This window comes from Triticum dicoccoides, chromosome 6B, assembly GCF_002162155.2.
Source record: "Triticum dicoccoides isolate Atlit2015 ecotype Zavitan chromosome 6B, WEW_v2.0, whole genome shotgun sequence".
Lineage (NCBI taxonomy): Eukaryota > Viridiplantae > Streptophyta > Magnoliopsida > Poales > Poaceae > Triticum > Triticum dicoccoides.
Genome location: NC_041391.1, coordinates 285,379,881 through 285,403,038, shown reverse-complemented (window position 1 = coordinate 285,403,038; position 23,158 = coordinate 285,379,881). Strand labels below are relative to the sequence as shown.

Below are 23,158 nucleotides of genomic sequence, written 5' to 3'. Positions count from 1 at the left end.
ATCTCAAGAAATGTCTTCTCTAGCACTAATTGATATATGATATTTGCTTCATTAAGTCCTAATGTTGTTTCCCCGGTTCAGTGCATTTGCTTAGTATGGCTGAGTAGTGCAATACTTCATTAGATTTGGGCCATTTTTTCACACTTTATTTGTGCACATTATTTATAAAAAAAATCTTATTATTCTAGCGAAACAGGAATGAGCCTGGCAACACGCGTCATCAACGATCTACTGGTAATGTCTCAATCGATGCTATATGCCTTTGAACTTGCATGGAGATTGATGCAAAATTTTCTTCTTAATTTTTTTTCTCTTTTTTATATAATATGTCGCTTGCCTCAGTCGACTAAGACGTAGCCGCACCCATAGACGTGCCTAAAAAGAGTAATTATGGACGTGGTGCCACCGTGCGAGACATCCGGCCGTGCATGCCACACGTTGGCCTTGTCCCCGCGTTCCCCACACCAAGTCAACCCGGATGGACTTGTACCTCCGCACGTCCATTTCCGTTCCATTCCCTTGGATGCCAGAGAGGTCGTGTTCTTCTCCCCCCGCCAATTGGCACACCCTTCACCTGTCCTCATCTCTCGTTGCCACAGCCCCTGAATTTGTAATGCTGTGCTACACTTGTCGCCGCATTAGTTGCTCTCACGACGGACGAATTAATAATGCCATAAGCCGGCGGCGCCATTGCTCCTGTCCCCTATAGCTAGCTCGGTTTCTCGCCACACCGCCTCTGCTCTTTGCTCTCCTCCCGGTTGCGGGTTGCTCAGCGCCATTGAACTCTGCTTGGTGTTCCGAGATGAACGACCTCTTCTCGTCGAGCTCGTTCAAGAAGTATGCCGACCTGAAGGACCAGGTGGCGCTGGACGAGATGGAGGCCGGCGGCGGCGCCAACCTCGACATGTTCTTCGAGGACGTGGAGGGCGTCAAGGAGGACATCCGCGGCCTCGAGGCCATGCACCGCCGGCTGCAGTCGGTGAACGAGGAGAGCAAGACCGCACACGACGCCCGCGCCGTCAAGTCCCTCCGCGCCCGCATGGACGGCGACGTCGTGCAGGTCCTCCGCCGCGCTAAGGTCGTCAAGGCCAAGCTCGAGGCCCTCGATTGCGCCAACGCCGCCAGCCGCAAGCTCCCCGGCTGCGGTGCCGGCTCCTCCACCGACCGCACCCGCTCCTCCGTCGTCTCCGGCCTCGGCAACAAGCTCAAGGACCTCATGGACGACTTCCAGGTAAAACATTGAGTTTTCTTGGTTCATTGCCTCGCCCCGCGCGAGCCAGCTACCTGACCGGAGAGAGCGCAGGGCCTTCGGACGCGGATGGCGGCGGAGTACAAGGAGACGGTGGCGCGGCGATACTACACGGTGACGGGGGAGACGGCGGAGGAGAGCACGATCGATGCGCTCATCTCGTCGGGGGAGAGCGAGACGTTCCTGCAGAAGGCGATCCAGCGGGACCAAGGGCGCGGGCAGGTGATGGCCACGGTGTCGGAGATCCAGGAGCGGCACGACGCCGTGAAGGACATCGAGCGCAGCCTGCTGGAGCTGCACCAGGTGTTCCTGGACATGGCGGCGCTGGTGGAGGCGCAGGGCCACCAGCTCAACAACATCGAGACCCACGTCGCGCGCGCCAGCTCCTTCGTGATCAGGGGCACCGTGGAGCTCGAGTCCGCGCGCGTCTACCAGAAGAGCAGCCGCAAGTGGGCCTGCATCGCCGTCGTCGCCGGCGCCGTGCTCGTCCTCGTCATCGTGCTGCCGATACTCGTCAACCTCAAGCTCTTGAGCGGCAGATAGATTGCAGCATGGCGCGCGGTGAATTGATTGATCGATGACCTATCCGTTCGCCTCCATCGATCTCTTCTTCTGCGCTGCATGTTTTTGATGTATGTGTTGTCTAGTTCCTTTGGATTGAGATGGAGATTCTTTTATCATAGTTAGCCTTTCGATTTGATCTAAAAAATGAAAAAAACTTGTCATAGATCAGATCAGAAGTGTTACTTTAGGATGGTTATTATCTGTATATCAAAATATTTAAATTCCCTCTTGAGCCAGCCGGTCGTGGGAGAAGTATGGCCGGCCGGCATCCTTGTCGACTTTTTTTCGAACCGGGCTTTTCCCCAATCCATTACTTTCATAACGGAAATACAACGTCTTGGGAACTGAAACCAACAAGGCTAGAAAGAAAGAGGAAAAGCGAGTTCGGGGCAACATCAGGAAACCCACTATCTGCGCCTGTCATCAGGAACAACAGATCATGGGGCGAAAACCTGATGTCACCCAAAACCGCGCTAACGAACACCTACGGAAAGTATCACAGGTCTTACAGATAACACCATCAGACGCCAGGCCACAGCCGCCATAACACCAAACATCCAAAAGAACTACCAGAACCCTCCTACCAAGGTCTAAGTGGCACCACCCAGGTCATCCAGCCTGGCTCCCAGGATGCATCAACGACTCTCCTTCTGCAAAACAAACACGCCAGCAACTTACTGAACAGGATCAGCAGCGCCTTCTTCCTCAGTTCTCGTCGCGCCCATCTTTAGCTGGAACTGGTGGGCCGCAAAGCAGCATCATCTGCGTAGTGTTCTCCCTCAGCATCTCCGCTCCTTTTTTCACCATCTCTCCCATCTCTGCTTTCTGGAGACCTGCCTAGTTTACCAAAAAAGCACAAGCTGTGAAAACAATCTCAAATGGGGAGTTAATCCATTTGAGTTCAAAAGTGGCTTGGTTCCTGGCCAGCCAAATAGCTCAACATATAGCAGCCAAGCCAACAGTGTAAATTTTGTCCACCCCAGGTAAGAAACTGTACATCCATGTATAATATTGCCAAACAGAATTGGGACAACAATCAGTTCCAAGCAAGGAACCCACGTTTCTCCACACCACCCTGGAGACAGGGCATAAAAAGAATAAGTGCTGAGCTGTTTCTAGTTGGTTACAGAACGAACAGCAAGGGGCCCCCGGCCATAATCTTTATTTTCATATTGTCCCTGGTTAGGATGGCATTCTGCGCCATCTGCCATAAGAAAATTTGAATTTTAAGAGGTAGCTTTGCATTCCAAATTCATTTAAAGTTAGATCCTGCTATATCTTTTTCCAGCCAAGTATACATGGATTTAGTGGTATAATTGCCCGAACTGTCCCATTTCCAATAAACCTCATCTGGCCCATCACTAAGTTTAAGATTTAACACCTCATTATTCATTTTTTCCCATTGTTTCAACATCTCAGGAGACATCCTCCTCCTAAAAGAGGAGATCTGATCCAGGCATTTAAACTGGTCAACATTACAGTTTTGTTCATTACAAGTCTCAAAGAGCAGTGGGAATCTGTCTTTAGAAGGAATTTTACCCTCCAGGCTATCCTGCCAGAGCCTAGCCACATCTCCCCTGTTCAAATTAATACCCCTTCCCATCATATAGAAGTATTTCACTTTCAAAAGTGACTTCCAGCAAGGTGAGTCACTGGCTTTGTGTTTTACCATAGCAACCGAAGTTTTCTTAAGGTATTTAGCCTTAACTATATCTTGCCATAGTCCATTATTTTTCTCAAGCTTCCACCACCATTTCACTAAAAGACTAATATTCTGTTTCCTCAAGTCTTTAACACCCAAACCCCCTTTCTTTTTGGATCGACATATACGGCTCCATTTAACCATGTGGTAGCCTCTCTTTTTCTTATTGTTATGCCAGAAAAATTTCCTCCTGGGTTTGTCCCATTTTTCCAGGGTAGTCTTGTTCAGAAGAAATATAGACATGTAGAAAGTAGGAATGTGAGATAGCACAGAATTCACTTTGATCAGCCTTCCCCCCATGGATAGGATTTCACTAATCCAGTTTTCGCAGTGATCAATGAACTTGTCATCAACAAAGATCCAGTCACTGCATTTCAAGCCAGCATAACTCACAGGCATGCCTAGGTATTTGATAGGAAAGTTACCTATCTGGCAGTTAAACATCTCAGCATAGTTTTGCATAGTAGTATCATCAGCACGAATCAAAAATATTTCACTTTTCATAAAATTGATTTTTAGCCCGGACATGACTTCAAAGAGATATAGCAACAGCTTAATATTGAGAGCATTTCTAGGATTATCTTCGAAACATAGGATCGTGTCATCCGCATATTGCAAGATAGCCACCCCATTGGGTATCAAATCAGATGCTAATCCTTTGAACGGGCCATTTTGCTGAGCCTTTATCACCATTTTTGTCAAGCAGTCAGCGGCTAAGTTAAAGAGAAAAGGTGAGAATGGGTCACCCTGGCGCACCCCTTTCGAGCTTTGAAAATAGGGTCCTACCTCATCATTCAACTTCACACTTACTGTACCTCCTACCAGGATCTTCCTAACCCATTCAATCCATTGCGGATGGAACTCCCTCATCTTATGACAGTTTAATAAGAACTCCCAGTTAACTTTGTCGTAGGCCTTTTCGAAGTCTAGTTTCAACACCATCCCTGACTTTTTCTTACTGTAAGTATGGTGGAGAATCTCATGTAAAGATATGATTCCATCCATTATGTCTCTCTTTTTGATAAAAGCATTTTGATGCCTACTAAATAGGACATCAACAAAAGGCTCCAGTCTAATAGTAAGCACTTTAGTGATGAGCTTATAAATGCATCTCAGCAAGCATATGGGTCGAAACTGCTGAATTTTATTCGCCCCTACCACTTTGGGTAGTAACGTATGTTGGGGAACGTAGTAATTTCAAAAAAATTCCTACGTACACGCAAGATCATGGTGATGGCATAGCAACGAGAGGGGAGAGTGTTGTCCACGTACCCTCGTAGACCGTAAGCGGAAGCGTTATGACAACGCGGTTGATGTAGTCGTACGTCTTCACGATCCGACCGATCCAAGCACCGAACGTACGGCACCTCCGAGTTCAGCACACGTTCAGCTCGATGACGATCCTCGGGCTCCGATCCAGCAAAGCTTCGGGGATGAGTTCCGTCAGCACGACGGCGTGGTGACGATGATGATGCTCTACCGGCGCAGGGCTTCCCCTAAACTCCGCGACGATATGACCGAGGTGGAATATGGTGGAGGGGGGCACCGCACACGGCTAAGGAACGATCCGTAGATCAACTTGTGTGTCTATGGGGTGCCCCCTGCCCCCGTATATAAAGGAGGGAGGGGGGAGGCCGGCCGGCCCTTGTTGGGCGCGCCAGGAGGAGGAGTCCTCCTCCTAGTAGGAGTAGGACTCCTCCTTTCCTACTCCTACTAGGAGGGGAAGGAAGGGGGAGAGGAGGGGAAGGAAAGAGGGGGGCGCCGCCCCCCCCCCTCCTAGTCCAATTCGGACCAGAGGGAGAGGGGGCGCGCGGCCCTTCCTGGCCGCCCCTCTCTCTTTCCACCAAGGCCCATGTGGCCCATTAACTCTCCGGGGGGTTCCGGTAACCCTCCGGCACTCCAGTTTTCTCCGAAATCACCCGGAACACTTCCTGTGTCCGAATATAGTCGTCCAATATATCAATCTTTATGTCTCGACCATTTTGAGACTCCTCGTCATGTCCGTGATCACATCCGGGACTCCGAACAAACTTCGGTACATCAAAACTTGTAAACTCATAATAAAACTGTCATCGTAACGTTAAGCGTGCGGACCCTACGGGTTCGAGAACTATGTAGACATGACCTAGAACTATTCTCGGTCAATAACCAATAGCGGAACCTGGATGCCCATATTGGTTCCTACATATTCTACGAAGATCTTTTATCGATCAAATCGCATAACAACATACGTTGTTCCCTTTGTCATCGGTATGTTACTTGCCCGAGATTTGATCGTCGGTATCCAATACCTAGTTCAATCTCGTTACCGGCAAGTCTCTTTACTCATTCCGTAATGCATCATCTCGTAACCAACTCATTTGGTCACATTGCTTGCAAGGCTTATAATGATGTGCATTACCGAGGGGGCCCAGAGATACCTCTCTGACAATCGGAGTGACAAAACCTAATCTCGAAATACGCCAACTCAACATGTACCTTCGGAGACACCCGTAGTACTCCTTTATAATCACCCAGTTACGTTGGTAGTACCCAAAGTGTTCCTCCGGTAAACGGGAGTTGCATAATTCTCATAGTTACAGGAACATGTATAAGTCATGAAGAAAGCAATAGCAATATACTAAACGATCAAGTGCTAGGCTAACGGAATGGGTCATGTCAATCACATCATTCTCCTAATGATGTGATCCCATTAATCAAATGACAACACATGTCTATGGTTAGGAAACATAACCATCTTTGATTAATGAGCTAGTCAAGTAGAGGCATACTAGTGACTATATGTTTGTCTATGTATTCACACATGTATCATGTTTCCGGTTAATACAATTCTAGCATGAATAATAAACATTTATCATGATATGAGGAAATAAATAATAACTTTATTATTGCCTCTAGGGCATATTTCCTTCAACGTAATTATCCCATAGTTCAAACGTTGTACATCTAGTTTGTTGTCATGAAACCACTCAAACAAGAGTAGCACTTCATTTTTTACTATGTCCCAGCAATGCTGAAAGAATTCAATGGGCATATTGTCTGGTCCTGGTGCTTTATTTTTCTTCATAGAGAAAAGAGCATTCTTTATTTCTGTTTCAGAGAAGGGTCTAGTAAGAATGAAGTTATCAATATTTGACAACTTTTCATTTGGTTCCCACATATTTTCCTTAAGTCTGCATAGATTTCCAGCTGCAGGCCCAAAAAGTTCTTTATAGAACTCAGTTGCATGTTTCAGCAAGTTTCTAGTCCCCTCAATCATCTCATCTCCACAGCTAAGTGAGAAAATAGTATTTCTCCTTCTTCTAGCATTCACAATTCTGTGAAAATATTCAGTATTTCTATCCCCTTTCAACAACCAATTTTCATGTGATTTTTGCATCCATGCAATCTCTTCTTCCACAAGTAAATTATAAAGTTCCACCAAAATATCCACTTTCTTGCAGTATAATTCGGGAGAAAGCACATCAGTTTCTTCTAATTTTTCTAGATGTTCAAGTTCCTCTCTAAGGTCTCTTCTTCTCTTTCTACACTTCCCAAACAAGTTGGATCCCCACCCTTTGAAAAACTTTTTGAATCTCTTCATTTTGATGTTTAACACATCAATGGGGTCGTTTGCATTTACAGGTTTCATCCACACCTTAGCAACTAAGGGAACAAATTCAGGATTTCTGAGCCAATTGAGGTCAAATCTGAATTCTCTTTTATGACTTGTGTTAGGAGTGCAGTCCTCTGTATTCAGGATCAAAGGACTATGATCTGAAATCTCTTTGGTCAGTTTCCTGACAAAAGTCAAAGGGAATTGCCTTTCCCAAGAACTGGACATAAGTATACGGTCCAACTTTTCGAGGGTAGGGTTATGTTGATTATTAGACCAAGTGTATATACCACCATTTATGTCAATTTCCCTGAGACAGAATGTGTTAATGATGGAATTAAAGAGATCAGTAGCATGACTCATCCTGGTCTTCTTATTTTTTTCCTTAGCATATCTAAGGATATTAAAGTCCCCCCTACAATGTAAGGGCAAGTAATATTGCCACACACGTCAGACAATTCGGTCAAAAATTCCATTTTATACTCTTCATGAGCAGATCCATATACTACCAGTATACATTACAACATTTTTTTCCTCTTATCCCATAATTCCAGTTTCATGATATATTTGCCTGTCTCACATGACCTCACCTCAAAAGTATCCTCCTTAGTACCACACAGAATCCCTCCAGACTTACCTAGTGAAGGAATCCACCTCCAATCAAAATACTGTCCAAGATCAATTTTCCTCAAGAATTTAGAGGAAAAGTCCTTTTTCATTGTTTCCTGAATGCCAATGAAATCTAGGCAGTAGTCTCTAATTAGGTCAGATAAGCAGGTTGCCATACCTCTCTTTCCCACTCCCCTATAGTTCCAAAAGAGGCTAATCATTTTTTCTTGCATTTGGGGGACTGTCCTTTGTTGCTAGGTTTACCAGGAAGCATGGTCGAACCAGCATCAAAAGACATTTTATTTTTTTGACTTCTAGTCACAGGTTTAGATATTACAACATTCACCTTCTTCTTATCCCTTCTTCTAGATCTAACAACAGTAAACTCCTCTTCATCCACCTCCCCATCCCTCACCCAGTTTGTATTAAGAGGAGATTTGTCTCCAGCCGCATTGGTAATAAACAAAACATTATCTTTTTGTTTCTCAGTGTTTTCAACTTTCTCAGCTATATTGGCTCTGGATTTTTCCAGTTCTCTAATCACATCAATAACAGTAAAGTTATTGTCAGGAATCTCCACCCCCATCATAGAAGCAGTATTAACAATTTTTAGATTGGACAGAATTTCAAAAGAGTTGGAGTTAGGGGATATTTCATTACCTTGAAGATTTCTCTTCTTGGTCAATTTTTCAGCTCGAATCCCCATATGCTCCATGTTCCCACCAGCAGTTCTCTGGCTCAACCTGATCTGCACTTCCTCCACCATAGGTGGAGTAGGGATCACCTCCACATTCTCCTCCTCAGAAGTATCAGGAGATTGCACAGAATATACCGACGTTACTTGCTGACATGATATATCATCAGGGTCCAGCTCAGTAACATGTGGTTGCCCCAACACAGCATCCAGATAAGATGCCTTTTCTCTGACAAGTGACACACTGGATACGATCTGCATGGTATTCACCACAATCTTTTCATATGCTATAGTTTCTGGGGACACCCCTCCCGCCATTTGCTTTTCTCTGTTCTCAGACACAATAGTGTCAATGAGAAGCTCATTATCAATCTCCTCACTTTCCTCCTCAGAGAGATTCTCCTCATTTTCTTTTTGATTTTTTTCATCATCATTATCCTCTTCCAGATTTTCTGTTAAAGCAGGCATGCTCACTCCCTTCCCAGCAGAATTGGGTGGAGTAGAAAAATCTCCCAGAGTGGAAGAAGATCCCCCCTGGTCCCCATTTTTCACATTTTCAGTAATTCTAGCTCTTTTGGGGGACACTCCCTTATCTGCATCCTGAGGTACTGTCACACTTTCTTTAGGATTGTTTTTAACCAGAATTTTATCCACTGAGTAGAAAAAATCATAAAAATGATCTCCCAACACCCCCTCTGCCTTAGCTGGGATATTTTCAGCATCTCTACATCCCAATTTAATTCTGACCGACTCGGGTCTATTGACAGTAGCTTTGCCGATGTCCAGGGTTACACCCACCAAAGATCCAACATAGGCAATATTTCTTTCACATCTTTTGTCCAAAGGAATGTTGCTAACATTGACCCAAGCAATGTTAAGTACACCCTTGGCACCCACAGATTCAGACCATTTTTTGAGGCTCACCACAGCACCACAGCTTTTGATATTCATAGTTTCGGCAAAACAGGCCTCATCCACATCTCTAGGTGAGGGAAACCTCATCACAAATGTATTAAGTCCAATCGACCTAGCAGAGCACTTCCAGTTTGTATTAATGTACGCATTAAAGAACTCCACTAACTGCCTGCCATTAGCTTGCCCTTCTATCACAGTTATCACAATAAATCTGTTCCTATCAGTGTTTTGCTTGGGAGTACTAGCATCATGTATATAAAAGAATCCGTTCCCCCTAGCTTGAAAACCACACATAGGCGCCACACATTCCCAAGGAAGAACAATATTGCAAATAGGAACCAGATGCCCACTTAAACCACATCTACCGCAAACTGCTCTAGGACAGCACATTGGGACATGCCCAAGATCTTTGCAAGTGACGCAAACCTCAGCACCACCCACTAGTGGGGTGGCATTCCTTCTTCCCGGAGTTGGATGACGTCGATCTTGTTGAGGACGCGCATCGTGCTGGGGACGTAGATCTTGTTGAGGATGCAGATCTTGTTGAGGACGCAGATTGTCGCCCGTAGTCGCCTTGCCTGGGTTGTTGTTGTCGCCCCATCTCTCAGTGCGACGGCCATCACTCTGCGTCTCCATGGCCGCCGCCTCCCACCTCGCTCGATCTGGTAGCACACGCCCCTGATCCATGTTGGTGGAGACCTGACCGCCATCTTCGTTGTCCCGTGTCCAGACCATGTTGCGGCCACCGCCACCTCCGCCGCGCCTTGCGCCCCGACCGAAGCGACCGGCGCCCCGGCCAGCCCGGCCCGCCCCGAAGCCATCCAGCCGATGGCCCCGGTTCTCCGCTCCTCGGTCCGCCATGGGAGTGGGTGGACTCGCGCACGGTGGAGTCGCTGCGACCTGAGCGAAGGATCTGTGATCTCCTCCCGCCTTCCCCTCCCACCAGCCGAACGACGGGGAAACCCTAGGCGCCTCCCAGAAGTGATGGAGAAGGAGATCGAGATCTGGAATCGAGTGGGGTTGTGGGGGTCTTATCTCCTCCGCAACCCTAGCCGCATGACCTGTAGCCAACGCCCCCACCTGGCCCGTGCTTGCCCCACCTCCTGGCCCCGCCATGGCGCGCGTGTCGGGTGCGGGTCCGAGTACCCCCGGGTCAGCCGTCCGCTGCGGTACACGGGACGAGCCAAGCGGTACACGGACGTGTCCCACAACCACTGACTCCGCGCATCGGCGACCACGCGCGTCGGCGTCGCCGCAGATCGGCGGCCATGGTCGGCGTGGGGAGAGGGAGAGGATAGGGATGTCAGGAAAGCCATCATCCAGCCCGCGGGAAAAGCTAGAAAAACTTTCTGCCAAAAAAAAAAGATATCCTTGTCGACTGAATCACGACGATGGTGATCGAGGGTGACAACGTGCAGGTCATGCTGTGTTCATGCCCTCAATTTCATTCTCGAATCTAACTATCTAGGGGCAGGTTCCTCCACAAAAATTAAAACCATTCAGCTGTGCATCAAAGGCGCCTTCTCGCACTGTCCACGTCGGATCAGCTACGAGACAAGTAAGATTTGCTGGGCCACCACAATATTCACTTCGTCTGAGAGAAAGGGGAAGAGAAAAACGAGTTGATCCCCAAACCCTTTCGCTCTCTAGACGCAGACACCTCGTCTCCCACACGCAACCTCCTCTTCCCACTCCCCATCTAGGGCCGCCGCTGCCGCCGCCGTCCCGTCGCTCCTCCGGCGCTGGCCACCGAAGGAAGGTTGGCTTCTCCTATGGATCTTCTCCTCTTGGTGGCCCCTCCGTCCTCTTCGCCGGCGGCGAGCTCTTCGGGTCGGGGTCCTCGCCGCTCGTCTTCCTGACCCTGCTCCTGACCGAGGGCGGCGGCATGGACCTCCTACTTCCCTCTCTTATTCCCCTGTGCCTCGGCGAGGTGGGCCAAGCCAGCGCACACGACAAAGGGTGGTTGCGGCTACGGCTCCGACGCGGGCGCCGCGGAGGTGGAGGCGGAGCTGCGGTGGCTGGTGATGGATGGCCGCGACAACGGCGTCAGCTTCGACGAGTTTCATCACCTCCACTGCTATCTCAGGTTTGTTAGTCTGATGGAGGCTCTGATTTGGTTGCTTGGTTTGATGGTTCCACTTTGCCTGTGTTAATCTGAAATCTGTTTGGATTTTGGATTTGGAGCATTTAGGAGGCTGTTCTGGATTGCTGCGCTCTGCAGTGGCAGGATTAGTGTTTCATTTATTGCTCTAGATGAATTGAGAGGCTGATATGAATTCATTTGTGTGTAGATTTTGTCAGTTCTAGAATTGGATGTTTATGCAGTTTCTTTGTCTCTCCTGCAGGCAGTAGCCAATTGATGGATTTGACTGCTGATCCCTTTGTGTTGGCTGATGGTGGTGAGATGGAAATAAGGATCAACCATGGTATATTTCCCCTTTTGATTCTTAGATATCCTAAGCATATATTATCGGATACACTTTTCTGTTTTTGTGATAAAATGAAATGAATAATGTACATGTTAAGGACATGATAAATCTTTTTCTTTCGATTTGGTTATGATTTGAGAATGCTCACATATATTTTCTGTCTTGCATCACCCCGGCGTGGTCTGTGATAGTGTCCAACTAGGAATTTGAATGTCAGGACCTAGCTAAAACTATGATGTTATCAGGTTAATAAATACTACTATCTTGCTACAGGTTCCATGAGTATGGCCAGTGTTAATCCTTCCACTTTCCTCACAGGCACCAAAAGAATAAATAATTGACCTTTCATTCTTCACGAAAAATATGTCATTTCGTTTTTAAGGAGAAAATTATAGGAAAAATTGTAGTAGAACACTGCTAACTGTAATTCCCCATGTGTCTTTGCATTTTAGGTGGGATGGGAATCTTTAAGAGGAAGAATCAAGCGACACGAGCACCTAATCCACATGTGTTGACAATCTCTGCTCCTTTTTAAACTCAAGATTTTAACCAAGATCATATACATTGTGAACCAAAGATAGTTTAGTATTCGGTTTAATTCTGCTGTTTGTTCTATTAGACAAATTACTATTATGTTGAAACCTTGCCGTGGTTGTGCTAAATTGTTTATTTCTATCTGTACCTGCCAGTTCTAAGCACCTATTTCTTCTTCTTCTTCTTTTGTATCTATACATAACAATTCTATTTTTCTTACCCCTGCAGTTATACATGACCTGCAGCTTATTCACATGGATCTTAAGCCAGAGAACATTCTCCTTGTTTCACCTGATACAATCAGGGTTCATGATTATAAGGTATTGAACTTCCAAACTAGAACTTGGCCTAAATTTGAGATTTCCCAAATGTATATTTTTGTTTTTCATTCATTCTTTGGAGTTGATCCGTTGGTTACTTAATGCTCTTTACTGCATGAGTAAATTTCTTTTCCTTTATTTCTAAACTCAGTTTTATCCTTGACCAGGTGTGTCTTCGGTTGCATCCTTGAAATATTTCACTACTTATGTTGGATGGATGATGGATCTCATACTTTCAAGGGATATCTACTAACAAACTACCAAAATATATAGCTACTTTATTGTGACAAGTTTTTATATCAGAGGCACATGCGAGTTTGGCTGTTAGTAGCTTTCTGTTCGAACTCAATGGGATTTCATATGCACAAGTGCATAAGAAAGTAAAGATTGTTCTTTCCCTGCTAAAGTTTTCATTGTGCAGGTTTGCTGACTTGATTCAAGCTATCCTGGTGGAGTGACATCAACATCCAGAATGCCAAAAGGCTTTTGGTAGATTCCAAGGCAGGATAAAATCCATACAATGGTTTCACACCTTCAGTAAGTCTTGCCATGCACTATTTTTTCATGAATTTGAGGACGAGGAGAGCTACGAGCGGTTCTGGCGGCATGAGCGGCGAGGAGTGATGGCGTGCGACTACACTGAGGTGTACGCCTCCATGTCAGGCAACTGTGGCCGTCACGTCGTGGAGCAGCGTTCTGCCATGGTGAACTGGATCATCGAGGTCAGTGTACATGTACTCTGCATTCTACATGTGTATCGCGATTCCACTTTACCTCATTTTCAATTGATGGTACAAGCTCGCCTTGTAGATTTACAGTCATGAGTTGGTGTTGTGCTGGTAATTGACTGTGAAGTCGCATTGTACTTCTGATTCAGTGTTGGTTTAGTTATCTGAATGATATCTGTTCTAAAAGCACTATGGTTATGTGGCTGAGACCATTCGTGCTGTGTAGGATCCAGCGATAGTGGTTGGTTTCTTATCATTGTGTCGTGCGCCTGTAGGTTCCAGCTCGAGCTGCTGCCGTGGCTGGCAGGGTGAATTCTGTAGTTCATAGTGAACTGAACTAGATGTTTATTCTTGTATTAGATCAAATATTCATTATATTCTAGCTAAATCAGCTTGTAAAAGAAGTTGGTTTCTGTATTGTTTGTGAACAGTTACTGATTCGATTTCCTGACTGTGCAGTGGTTTCTTCTGTTTGCCCATTGAATCTGCTCACAAGAGATGTGATAATTCTAAGCTGGAGGAAGTTGTGGAAGAGGCTACCAAGCTCCAGGAAGGTGAGATAGTTCAATTCACCCATGCACCAGAATCCATCCATCTATTCATTGATTAAGACTGTACATACTCATCAGTTTGTTTATTTGTACCCCCTCTATAAATAAATATAAAAGCGTTTAGATCACTAAAGTAGTAATTTAAACACTCTTATATTTCTTTACGGAGGGAGTATTGTTTAAGACTCTAGACTGTGGAAGTTAAAAAAACATCCATTTATTCTTGTTTTACCTGCACTAATATGGATTTGCATTTCAAATCTTGTTTATCTGTACTCATTAGTACTCTGGATTGTTGCATTTGAACTAAAATGATTAATTTTAAACTTTATCAGTTTATCTGTAGTGGTTTTGAAATGTATCCATTTTTTCCTCGCTTTATCTGTAGCCAACAAGATCTTAATTGGAGCATCCCAAAATCCAGCCATGTGTGTACTTTTGTTTTTTCCAAATTGTATCTTTTATCCGTTGTTGCTAATTATGAATGTGATGCATCTGTAGCTGCAGTTGAGGAAGAACAGAAGCTTGCCAGTGCTGAGAAGTATGTTACCTTGCTAGCAATGGAGGATTCGCATATCTTAGGTGTCATTTCGAAGTCCACATCGGAACCAGCCATCAAGAGCATTAAAGGTGCCTCAACTGAAGATGGTGAGAGCAGCAAATGGTCACTGGTGTTGGAGATAGATGATGAGATCAATAGTACCAGTGAAGATAAGGAAGTAGCTGCCGTTGAAGTGCCAAAAAGGAAGCCATCAATGTAGATGCTTTCAGTTCCACCGCCCAGCTGTTGTAACAGAGAAGGAAGTCTCTGGTGTTTATTTCAAGGAAGATGCTCTCAGTTCCACCGTTGAGGCTGCTGATGCTGCTAGCAATATAGCCCCAGCAGCTGTGACAGCGAAGGAAGTCACTTCTGCTGAGCGGGAGCCTGCCACAGCAGCCGACCTGTGAGGTATGCTATTTGGTACCAGCACTTCATTCTCAACATAAGGTTGTGTCTGTTACTCATATAAAAGGCTTTTTTCTAGATCTGCAGATTATGGTTTTCCAAACACAATACACTGATTGTAGTTTTTGTGAGCTTGTTCTTTATAAGAAAATAATTGAACCTTTTCAATTGTCATTATGCCATTGATATCAAAATCTTGCATGAGTTTTTGTTGATTGTTTAGTGACTAAGCTTATGTTGGTTAATATGAATTTGAATTGCACTCTGGATCAAGTTATTTTCTGATATGGTAGCTCATTGCTAAATTTTTTTGGCCCATTCTAATTGTAAAACGAAGCAATAGCAAATCAATCGTGAGGTTTCAAGCACAAAATAAACTACATGTAGCCCATTTCACCATGATTTGGATTACTGAACTGTTGTCCCGAAAGAACAATGTACATGACATGACAAACTAAGAACACAAGCATGGCTGATTTACTGAATTCGGATAACTCTGCCAGTTTTCCCCAACATGTTGATACCAATTTTTTTGTCAACTCAGACAACATATGTGCCTATGCATTTTGTTTACTTGCAAGCAAGGGTCAGGTTTTCCGAACATAGACCTCATGGCAGAAATGGCTTAAGAACATAATCAACTTTGTGCTTACATCAAGGTGAAGATACCTAAGTTCCAGTTAGGAATTTGCACGTACGAGTACTAAATATGAATGTACTTTAAGTATGTGATGGAATAACACCACGTGGTGCAAACAAGAAAGTGGAAGGGGCGCGTCCCTATCTCGCAACGCCCCAACTTCCTCCCAGGAGGCCCGCAATGGCGGGCCCCAACCACTAGTACATCAGTATAGTACTGCAAGAAAGCACGTTGGCCTAAGGCTACGCTGGCTGGTACCATGTATACATGCGGCCTGGTAGATTTGGCAGTTTGGAGTAGACCGTGAGTCCGTGACGGTGAGAGCATTTGTCCTCGAGGTTTTAGAAACAATGCTCTTCCTTCGGACGGCAACACGAAACTTTCTGCTTAATTAATGACAAACGTATTATCTATTATGCATTTTGAAAAGCATGGAGCACCAGTGGTCTAGTGGTAGAATAGTACCCTGCCACGGTACAGACCCGGGTTTGATTCCCGGTTGGTGCATATCTTTTTGTTTTGCCCCTCACTCTCTCTTCCACAGACCGGTTCGATTCCATGCGTGTCGCTGCAATTCTGCCGAAACTCCAGCCATGATTGGATCTTCACATTCCACTGAATTCCTTTCAGCAAAAACACACTTTCAACCAAGAGTTCCTTTTCAGCTTTCAGGATTCCTTCCTTCATCCTCAACTACCACAGACCCGGGTTCGATTCCATGCGTGTTGCTGCAATTCTGCCGAAACTCCAGCCGTGATTGGATCATCACATTCCCACTGAATTCCTTTAGGCAAAAACACACTTTCAACCAAGAGTTCCTTTTCAGCTTTCAGGATTCCTTCCTTCATCCTCAACTACGTCCTCCTTTCAGGATTCCTGCCTTCATCCTCACCTACTTCCTCCCGCAGCACCCCGTGCTATGCTAAGGCCCGCCAGAGCCGTCCTCCCCCTCCTCGCAAGCAACGACCATCGATGGCAATAAGAGCTGCAATCCTCGTCGCGTGTCTTTTTCTCCTGAACAGGTGCTCCATCAACATCTTGCAAGAGTTTCTCAATACATGGGGGACCTCTGCCGAGCCACACAGTTGTGGCTCGCTCAGATCGACTATACCTTGCCAGGCAATCTACAACACTATTCTGGGACCTATGTAATTTCCGTGAAATAAACACTCTATTAATCATTACAGACTTGATATGAACTACTAAATGACCAAAGGCCGAATGATCTAAGCTAGAGTCAGAAAGACAAGATAAAGCACTCTTTTTTTTTGTGAGGGACAAGATAAAGCACTCGATGAGTCAGACTGCACCATGACCGAAAGCTCCGTATGTTGTTGAGCAAGTGCCATACCGATCATCAAAGTGTGGATCTCCGCCTCAAGAGCATCATTGCAGTTAAACAGGTAGCGGCACGCCGGAAGAAAAGAGCCCTCGGGCCTTCGTAGAATCATCCTGGCCGCCGCCATTCCATCTTCCTCTCGGAATGAACCATCGACTGAGAGTGTCGTTACACAACTAGCGGGTGCAGGCCATGGAAGCACTCGGGCCAGTGGACTCTGCAGAGGATCCTCTCCATAGTCCATGATCACCATTTTACCTTTTAGCATCTCTTCTATAGAGTACCTTTTGGCTAATTGCACCAAATTCATATAGCTGACGAAGAAGTCAGCTGATGCCGCAACCGCGACGGCCTCCTTCCCATGAATAATATCGCAATGGACTTGCAAAATTCTCCAAATCATCATGATAATCATACTTCACACTATGTTCGTACAATCCGCAAGAAGCAGTAGCAACCAGTCCTACCCGGAATCAATCACCATTGGCGGCTCCAAACTGAACCCATGGTCTCTTATTAAAGGATTACACTGATATGAGTAGTAATCAATAAAGCTCTTCTTTACTTCAAGGTTAGGAAATCGTAAAGGATCTTCGGATATACTCCATCTGTTTCATAGTATAGTGCATATAGATTATTTTGAAGTCAAACTTCATAAATTTTGATCAAGTTTATATAGGAAACAATTTAGAGCCTGTTTGGGACTACTCCGCTCCGTAAAACCCAGCTCCTCTCTAGAAAATGCAAGTCAAACGGAGTAGGTCCATGATATACCGCTCAAAAATATAGAATCTAGGGTACAACTCCTAATTTTTTGTGAAACTCTTCAGGGGGTGCCCCAGAAACTCCAGAAACTGAAGTTGGGGGGAATTACCCAAACTGCCACCAGTAAGTAGATACCTTTTTGTTTTTTCCACTTCATCTAATCAAATAGACTATTTCCACCAAATCTCACATCCTTGGAGCTAGTTGGAACCGCTCTTTGGTGGACCTGCAACTCCTGTATGAAACTGGTTCAAAGTGAATTTCGTGAATTGAAACTGATTCTGACGGAGTGGAGCAGTCCCAAACAAACCCTTATATATACAATATCAAATATATAAAATATGAAACTATATCTTATGATGAATCTAATAATATATGTTTGGTATTTTAGATATAAATATCCCCCACCCCCCAAACTTGATCAAAGTTTAAGAGGGTTAACTCTTTAGAAAACTTACACGCACTATGTCACGAGAGCGACTCACACGTTGCACGCCCGCGCGCGCTCTCTCTCTCTCTCCCTCTCAATTTTTTTGTTTTGAGAAAATCTCTCCCTCAAGTAATGCTACAACTACGGGGAGTTTTACAGGACGTTTACGGGCTAAGTTGAGATGGGCTATTAGTTAAGGATGAAGCGGGGCCCGTCCTGAAAATCAGGGGGAGAGGGGTTAGTCCGTTAAACTCTGTAAAAAATCCTCCGTAAGTCTAGCATTTTTCTCTCTCTCTCTGACGAGGAACCCATCTATTATTTCCCCTCATCTCTATGTTGAGAGCAAAAGTGACACTTGAAGGTCAGAAGCGTGGCTTTCATTTGCCGACGGCTGATCTGACCGCGTGTCTATAACTCTACATCATCCGAGCTTGACAACTCCCGGAATAATCAAACGTTGATTTTTTCGAGCAGGAACAGAAAGAACATCAGAATGGCATCTCCAGAGTTGAACGCGCGCACGCACACAATGGACAATACAGGTCGACGCGGCCAGCTAGCGGCACCAAGCCGCCAACTACCTCCAACGCTAACTACCTCCAGCTAGCGACACCAAGCCGCAACGGTGCACCCCGCAGCCCGCGCTTGACCCGTCGCGATACCGAAGCCCATAGAACCAACGTGCTATATAATCACAAGCCGTATCGAGGGGCTTCTCGTCTCCTCATTCCGCCCCCAGCGTCCTTCCTTCAGCGCGCCGCCGCCGCCGTGCTGTTATTGCCGATGGAAACCTCTGGACGACACGGCGCCTCCGGCTGCTACACCCCTCCCGCGGCAGACAGGCTCTGGAGGCAGCGCTCCTCTCCCGCAGCTGTTGTGTCCGCCTTCTTGCCGTGCGGCGGCGACGGTGGCCAGGCGCGAAGAAAGATCAGGAGCGCGCGTCTGGGTGGGAAGGTCGGGCACCGCAACGGCGAGGAGGCGGAGTTGGGCCCTGCTGCCTTGCCAGGCGGCATGGGGTTCGCGCGAGCGCTGTGGATGCAGATCGTCACCAAGGTGATGAGCCGGAGGGGTTCCTCCGTGAAGGAGCGGTACGCGCAGGAGGATTACGAGCAAAACTTCGACGAGGGCGGCGCGGCTGGGGAGCCCGAGAACCTCCCGCGGTCCTTCTCCGCGCGGTACGCCCGCCGGCGTCCTGCTGGGATGGCGTTCTCGGATGTAGCTCACCGCCTGCGTTTGCATCCTGATTGTGGGTAATTAAATCTTGTGAGGAGTTTGTGGACACGAGAAACGATCACGTCATCGACTCATGGGTGTAGCTCAGACTGGTCTTGTCTTTGGAAAAGAAAATACGACCATACGTACACATGAGGCCTTCAGCTCAGACTTCTCAGGGCATGTACAATGGTGGCATATTAATACATATGCCTCATGACAAAAGGTAATTTGAAGTATCTACATTTTATTTTTCTTCCCAATGTAAGCTATCACTAATGTGCCTTATAAAAAAATAAAAAATAAAGACTTTAATACACATGCATCTCTACTTTTCACTTCAACCTTTGTCACCGGACCACACTTTTTCTCTTCAAGCACCCGCCTCCAAGAGAGGATCCTGCTTCTCTATCCGAACCTACTTTACGTCATATCCCATCCTACATGGCATGTGAAGCATCACCTTGAGGCTATGCATTGTACATGCCCTCAGGGCGAGGGCATGGCCAACGGTTAGCCCGAGACGTGCTGCCTCGCTGGCCAGCTAGGCTTGGATGCCAATGTGGATCAAAATCTAATGTCTTAAATGTGTTAGTGTTGCCTCAGAAAAGTTGACCGCTTTGGTGAAAAAATGAGGAGAGCGAGGAAAAAAAAGAAAAAGAGTGTCCGGACACAGTTGAAGCATGCAGTCAGGCCATGGTCGACAACAACATTACCACCTCGAGCTCGGCCACTACATGGCCTTGAGCTTGTACACTCGCCATGGATTCGATCTAGTCGGAGCCGAGGTACATCGTGACTGGATTTCGGAGAAAATTTTGTCGGCAGCGCTTGATCTAGGAGAAGGAGCAAAGTCGTCGCCTGCCTGCACCGGCCGGGCCGGTCCAGGGAAATGAGCAAAGTTGTCGCTTGCCTGCACCGCCCTGGCCGGCTGGGGCCATGCCAAGGCGCACCATCACATGACCGTTCATTCCGGCAGGAACAACGGAGTTGTCGGCTGCACTAGCCACATGAGGCCTTGAGCTCGTCCATCCTTGGCCTCGAACTGGTTGGGGAGAAATACATTGCAAGGGGTTTCGAAAGAAAAAAGTGATGGGGGCTATGGGTCCGGGAGGATTGAGAGAATCGGTGACGTGGTGGCTTGGAAATCCATTGAGGAGCACCATCTTTGAAGGAGGCGGAGGGGAACGAGATAACCATGGAGGAAGAAGATCGGGGCTTGAGATAGAAAAAGCGTGGGTCCCATCCAAACTGTGGTTCAAGATTTATGTGTGGTAGCCTCATCCATTTGATTCCTACGTGGATCGCATGGGGCAGCAGCAGGCGTTGCCCCCATAGTTCATGCCCTCACGAAACTTGTTCAAACTCTTAGCCGTGATTAGCGCCCTCGAAAAAAGACAAGTCAGAACCTGCAAAAGCACAAGATCAACTATATATTATTGTTAGCGGATTTGCCAAGTTGCCCGTCTAATGATTTTATTTGGGGAACACCTATGCATCAGGTACAAGAAATGCTGCAGCCGCCTCCTCTCCTAAATAATTAGGGTTCCTCCGCCTCCCACCGGCACCGCCGCAGTCCGCCTCGTCTCCTGTGGGCTTAGGGCCATGGGGCGCGGTGGATCCTAACTTTTATCGGTGGGAGGGTTCCGTTTTTAGATGCGTTTTCAAGTTTTTTTATGGTTTGTGTCTTGTTCAGGAAGGCGAGACGGCGATGACTTCCTAAAAATGGAATAATATTCTTCCTGTCTAGCCCCGTTTTGGTGGTGCATCTAGTATCGTCGGTGGGTGTGTGAAGGTGTGTCTCTGGCGGATCGGCCTTTGGTGGATTTGCTTGGATCTGTTCGCCGTTCGTCTATGTTCGTGTGTCTTCAGGTTGGATCCTTCTGATCTATGCTACTCTTCATCGGCGGTGGGTGTTGTTCTAGTGCGCTGGTCCTATGGGGTCTTAGCACGACGACTTACCAACTGTCTACTACAACAAGTTTTGCCTGGCTCCGATGAGGGAGGGGCGATGACGACGGCGCGTCCTCGGCTCGCTTCAGTGCTTGTAGTCGTCGCTAGGTGGTCTATGAATCTAAATATAATTTTTATTATTTCTGATGTTCATTGTGCTGCTACAATTGAAGATAAATAGATCAGATGTTTTCTCAAAAAAAAAACAAGAAATGATGTATGTTTCAGTCGTATTGAACATGATGTGTCAGATAATGAATAAATGTACAAGAAAGATAACAGAACAAAAGGGGGAAAGGTGACTGGATTATGTTTCTTTTTCAGACGAATTACCTGGGGCCACAAAAAACCAAGCTAGCAAACCGATCCAGGTTAAATGTCTGATCCTCTTTAACTCGTTAAATCCATTCCCCACGTCGGGCTCTTCTTCCCCACGACCTCAACTTCTTTCCCGTGCCACAGATTGCGCCCGTTCCCCTAGTCGCTACCATTAATAACCAGGAAAAGATTTAATTAAGAAGTTGAAGAAAAGCAAAAGATCCGAACATTCAAGGGGAAACATATTGCAGGAAAAGGATCAGAACACAAGACATGGACGGAGCTACTTACACATGTCAGATTTCCCTCAAACTCTACCTTCTAAAACCCTAGATGAGTCATGATCAAGAAAATAAGCTTATGTGAAAAAACCAAGATCATATAAACATTTGAAATACATGTTGCTCAGTGCATCCACATAATATAACTAGGGTCATCATATACTCCCAAAAAACATGCAGAAACAAACTAAACCATCATTAAAAAGATGCATACAACTAGGATAATAGTTACTGATGAGTGTAAATTGAAAGAACTATATATGCTCCTCATAATATAAGATGGCTAACTTGTTTCTATGCAGGAAAATGGATCATAGAGAACAAATGCATAGTCTTCCGCAGATCAGGTATGGACAAAAAAAAAACTAAATATCAGGTTCGGTTAAATAATCTAATGAAATAAGAATTTTCATACATATGCAATGACAAATTGCAGTCAAGAAATGAGAGAATCATAAACTAAACTGATGCAACAAATCTACACAACAACTAATCTACAAAGTAGTGACTTAGATAGAAACATACCTTTCTATATGGAGCTGGTGCAAAGCACGGTGCTATCACATGTACTTTCACGGTATCTGTTACATACAATTATGAAACAAAAATAAATATCAAATACAAGAAATCAAAATTAACAACAATTCTACTATTGTCGTTTTATGGGAACTTTCACGGGAACATTCAACAGAAAGTCATAGTTGCATGTATGAACTTAGTGCAAATCAAAATCAACAAAATGAGGATGCAGATAACAACATGAATATTAAATTGACAGAGCAACACCAAGAAGACAATGGATACTCTTTAGCTGATACAACAGATTCCAACAACTACAGCTCAAGTGAAAATGAAGAGGAGTTCCTTGAAGATTTAACGGTTGAGTTAAATGGAACTACTCCTCTACTTAAACATTTCTCTCGCAGTCCAGAAGATCATCATTTCTCACTGGCAAATAAGTGTTTTGAGGCTAGAGGAGATTTCTCTCAGCTCCCATAGGTTTCGGTCAAGCATCAGAGAAACATAAATTTCAAAACGCTCTACCCCTCTTAATAGTATGATGGTCCTATGACTCAAATAATAGAGAAAGTATTACGAGTGAAAATGATATGTCTTCTCTTCGTCTTCTTTCTTCTTGGCTGGAGTCAAACGCACGGACCAAGTACCAAAACAATTGCTTCACGTCAACAATTTTTAGGGTTCAACTTCACCACCATTATCTTCAATGGCAATCTTCTATACAACGCAGATGACAATCTTTTGAGTTTATAGCAGAACTCCTCAATACTCCAGGGATCTAATTTCTCTGTGTGCACTAATAAACATATAAGTCCCTTATTGTTTGTGTAAACAATCTTCAGAACATAAGCAGGCAATTATTGCA

General features: G+C 45.6%; 3 protein-coding genes and 1 non-coding gene across 9 annotated transcripts; all 4 read left to right on the top strand.

Annotated features, from left to right (window-relative positions):
- The first annotated feature begins 552 nt into the window (after positions 1-552).
- LOC119324686 (syntaxin-124-like) lies at positions 553-2,037 on the top strand. Its single transcript, XM_037598455.1, has 2 exons — positions 553-1,231; positions 1,304-2,037. Exons 1-2 carry the CDS (start codon positions 803-805, stop codon positions 1,790-1,792), a joined length of 918 nt encoding a protein of 305 aa, XP_037454352.1. The 5' UTR covers positions 553-802; the 3' UTR covers positions 1,793-2,037.
- Positions 2,038-10,947: 8,910 nt separating this feature from the next.
- LOC119322669 lies at positions 10,948-21,399 on the top strand. Of its 6 annotated transcripts, XR_005155804.1 has the most exons (8): positions 10,951-11,414; positions 11,674-11,754; positions 12,210-12,265; positions 12,520-12,611; positions 12,779-12,934; positions 13,033-13,333; positions 13,799-13,893; positions 14,392-15,321. XR_005155804.1 is itself a non-coding variant. In XM_037596156.1 (7 exons), the coding sequence occupies exons 1-5, from the start codon at positions 11,357-11,359 to the stop codon at positions 13,067-13,069; spliced, it is 324 nt and encodes a 107-aa protein (XP_037452053.1). In that variant the 5' UTR covers positions 10,948-11,356; the 3' UTR covers positions 13,070-13,333; positions 13,799-13,893; positions 14,392-15,321. The 6 variants fall into 6 exon arrangements, 1 of the variants encoding a protein (XP_037452053.1); XM_037596156.1 differs by lacking the exon at positions 12,779-12,934 and having other exon boundaries at positions 10,948-11,414; XR_005155801.1 differs by having other exon boundaries at positions 10,950-11,414; positions 12,210-12,611.
- TRNAG-GCC lies at positions 15,913-15,983 on the top strand. The gene has a single exon. It is a non-coding gene; the product is annotated as a tRNA-Gly (tRNA).
- LOC119322670 lies at positions 18,489-19,876 on the top strand. The gene has a single exon (XM_037596157.1). The coding sequence runs from the start codon at positions 18,794-18,796 to the stop codon at positions 19,262-19,264; it is 471 nt and encodes a 156-aa protein (XP_037452054.1). The 5' UTR covers positions 18,489-18,793; the 3' UTR covers positions 19,265-19,876.
- Positions 21,400-23,158: the final 1,759 nt, after the last annotated feature.

Bases quoted from the DNA above. Each gene is read 5' to 3' on its own strand.
- LOC119322669 (XM_037596156.1), top strand. From the start codon at position 11,357: ATGGCCGCGACAACGGCGTCAGCTTCGACGAGTTTCATCACCTCCACT. The intron at 11,415-11,673 runs GTTTGTTAGTCT...TCTCTCCTGCAG, and splicing joins CACCTCCACTGCTATCTCAG to GCAGTAGCCAATTGATGGAT. The intron at 11,755-12,209 runs GTATATTTCCCC...TTTGCATTTTAG, and splicing joins GGAAATAAGGATCAACCATG to GTGGGATGGGAATCTTTAAG.
- LOC119324686 (XM_037598455.1), top strand. From the start codon at position 803: ATGAACGACCTCTTCTCGTCGAGCTCGTTCAAGAAGTATGCCGACCTG. The intron at 1,232-1,303 runs GTAAAACATTGA...GAGAGAGCGCAG, and splicing joins ACCTCATGGACGACTTCCAG to GGCCTTCGGACGCGGATGGC.
- LOC119322670 (XM_037596157.1), top strand. From the start codon at position 18,794: ATGGAAACCTCTGGACGACACGGCGCCTCCGGCTGCTACACCCCTCCC.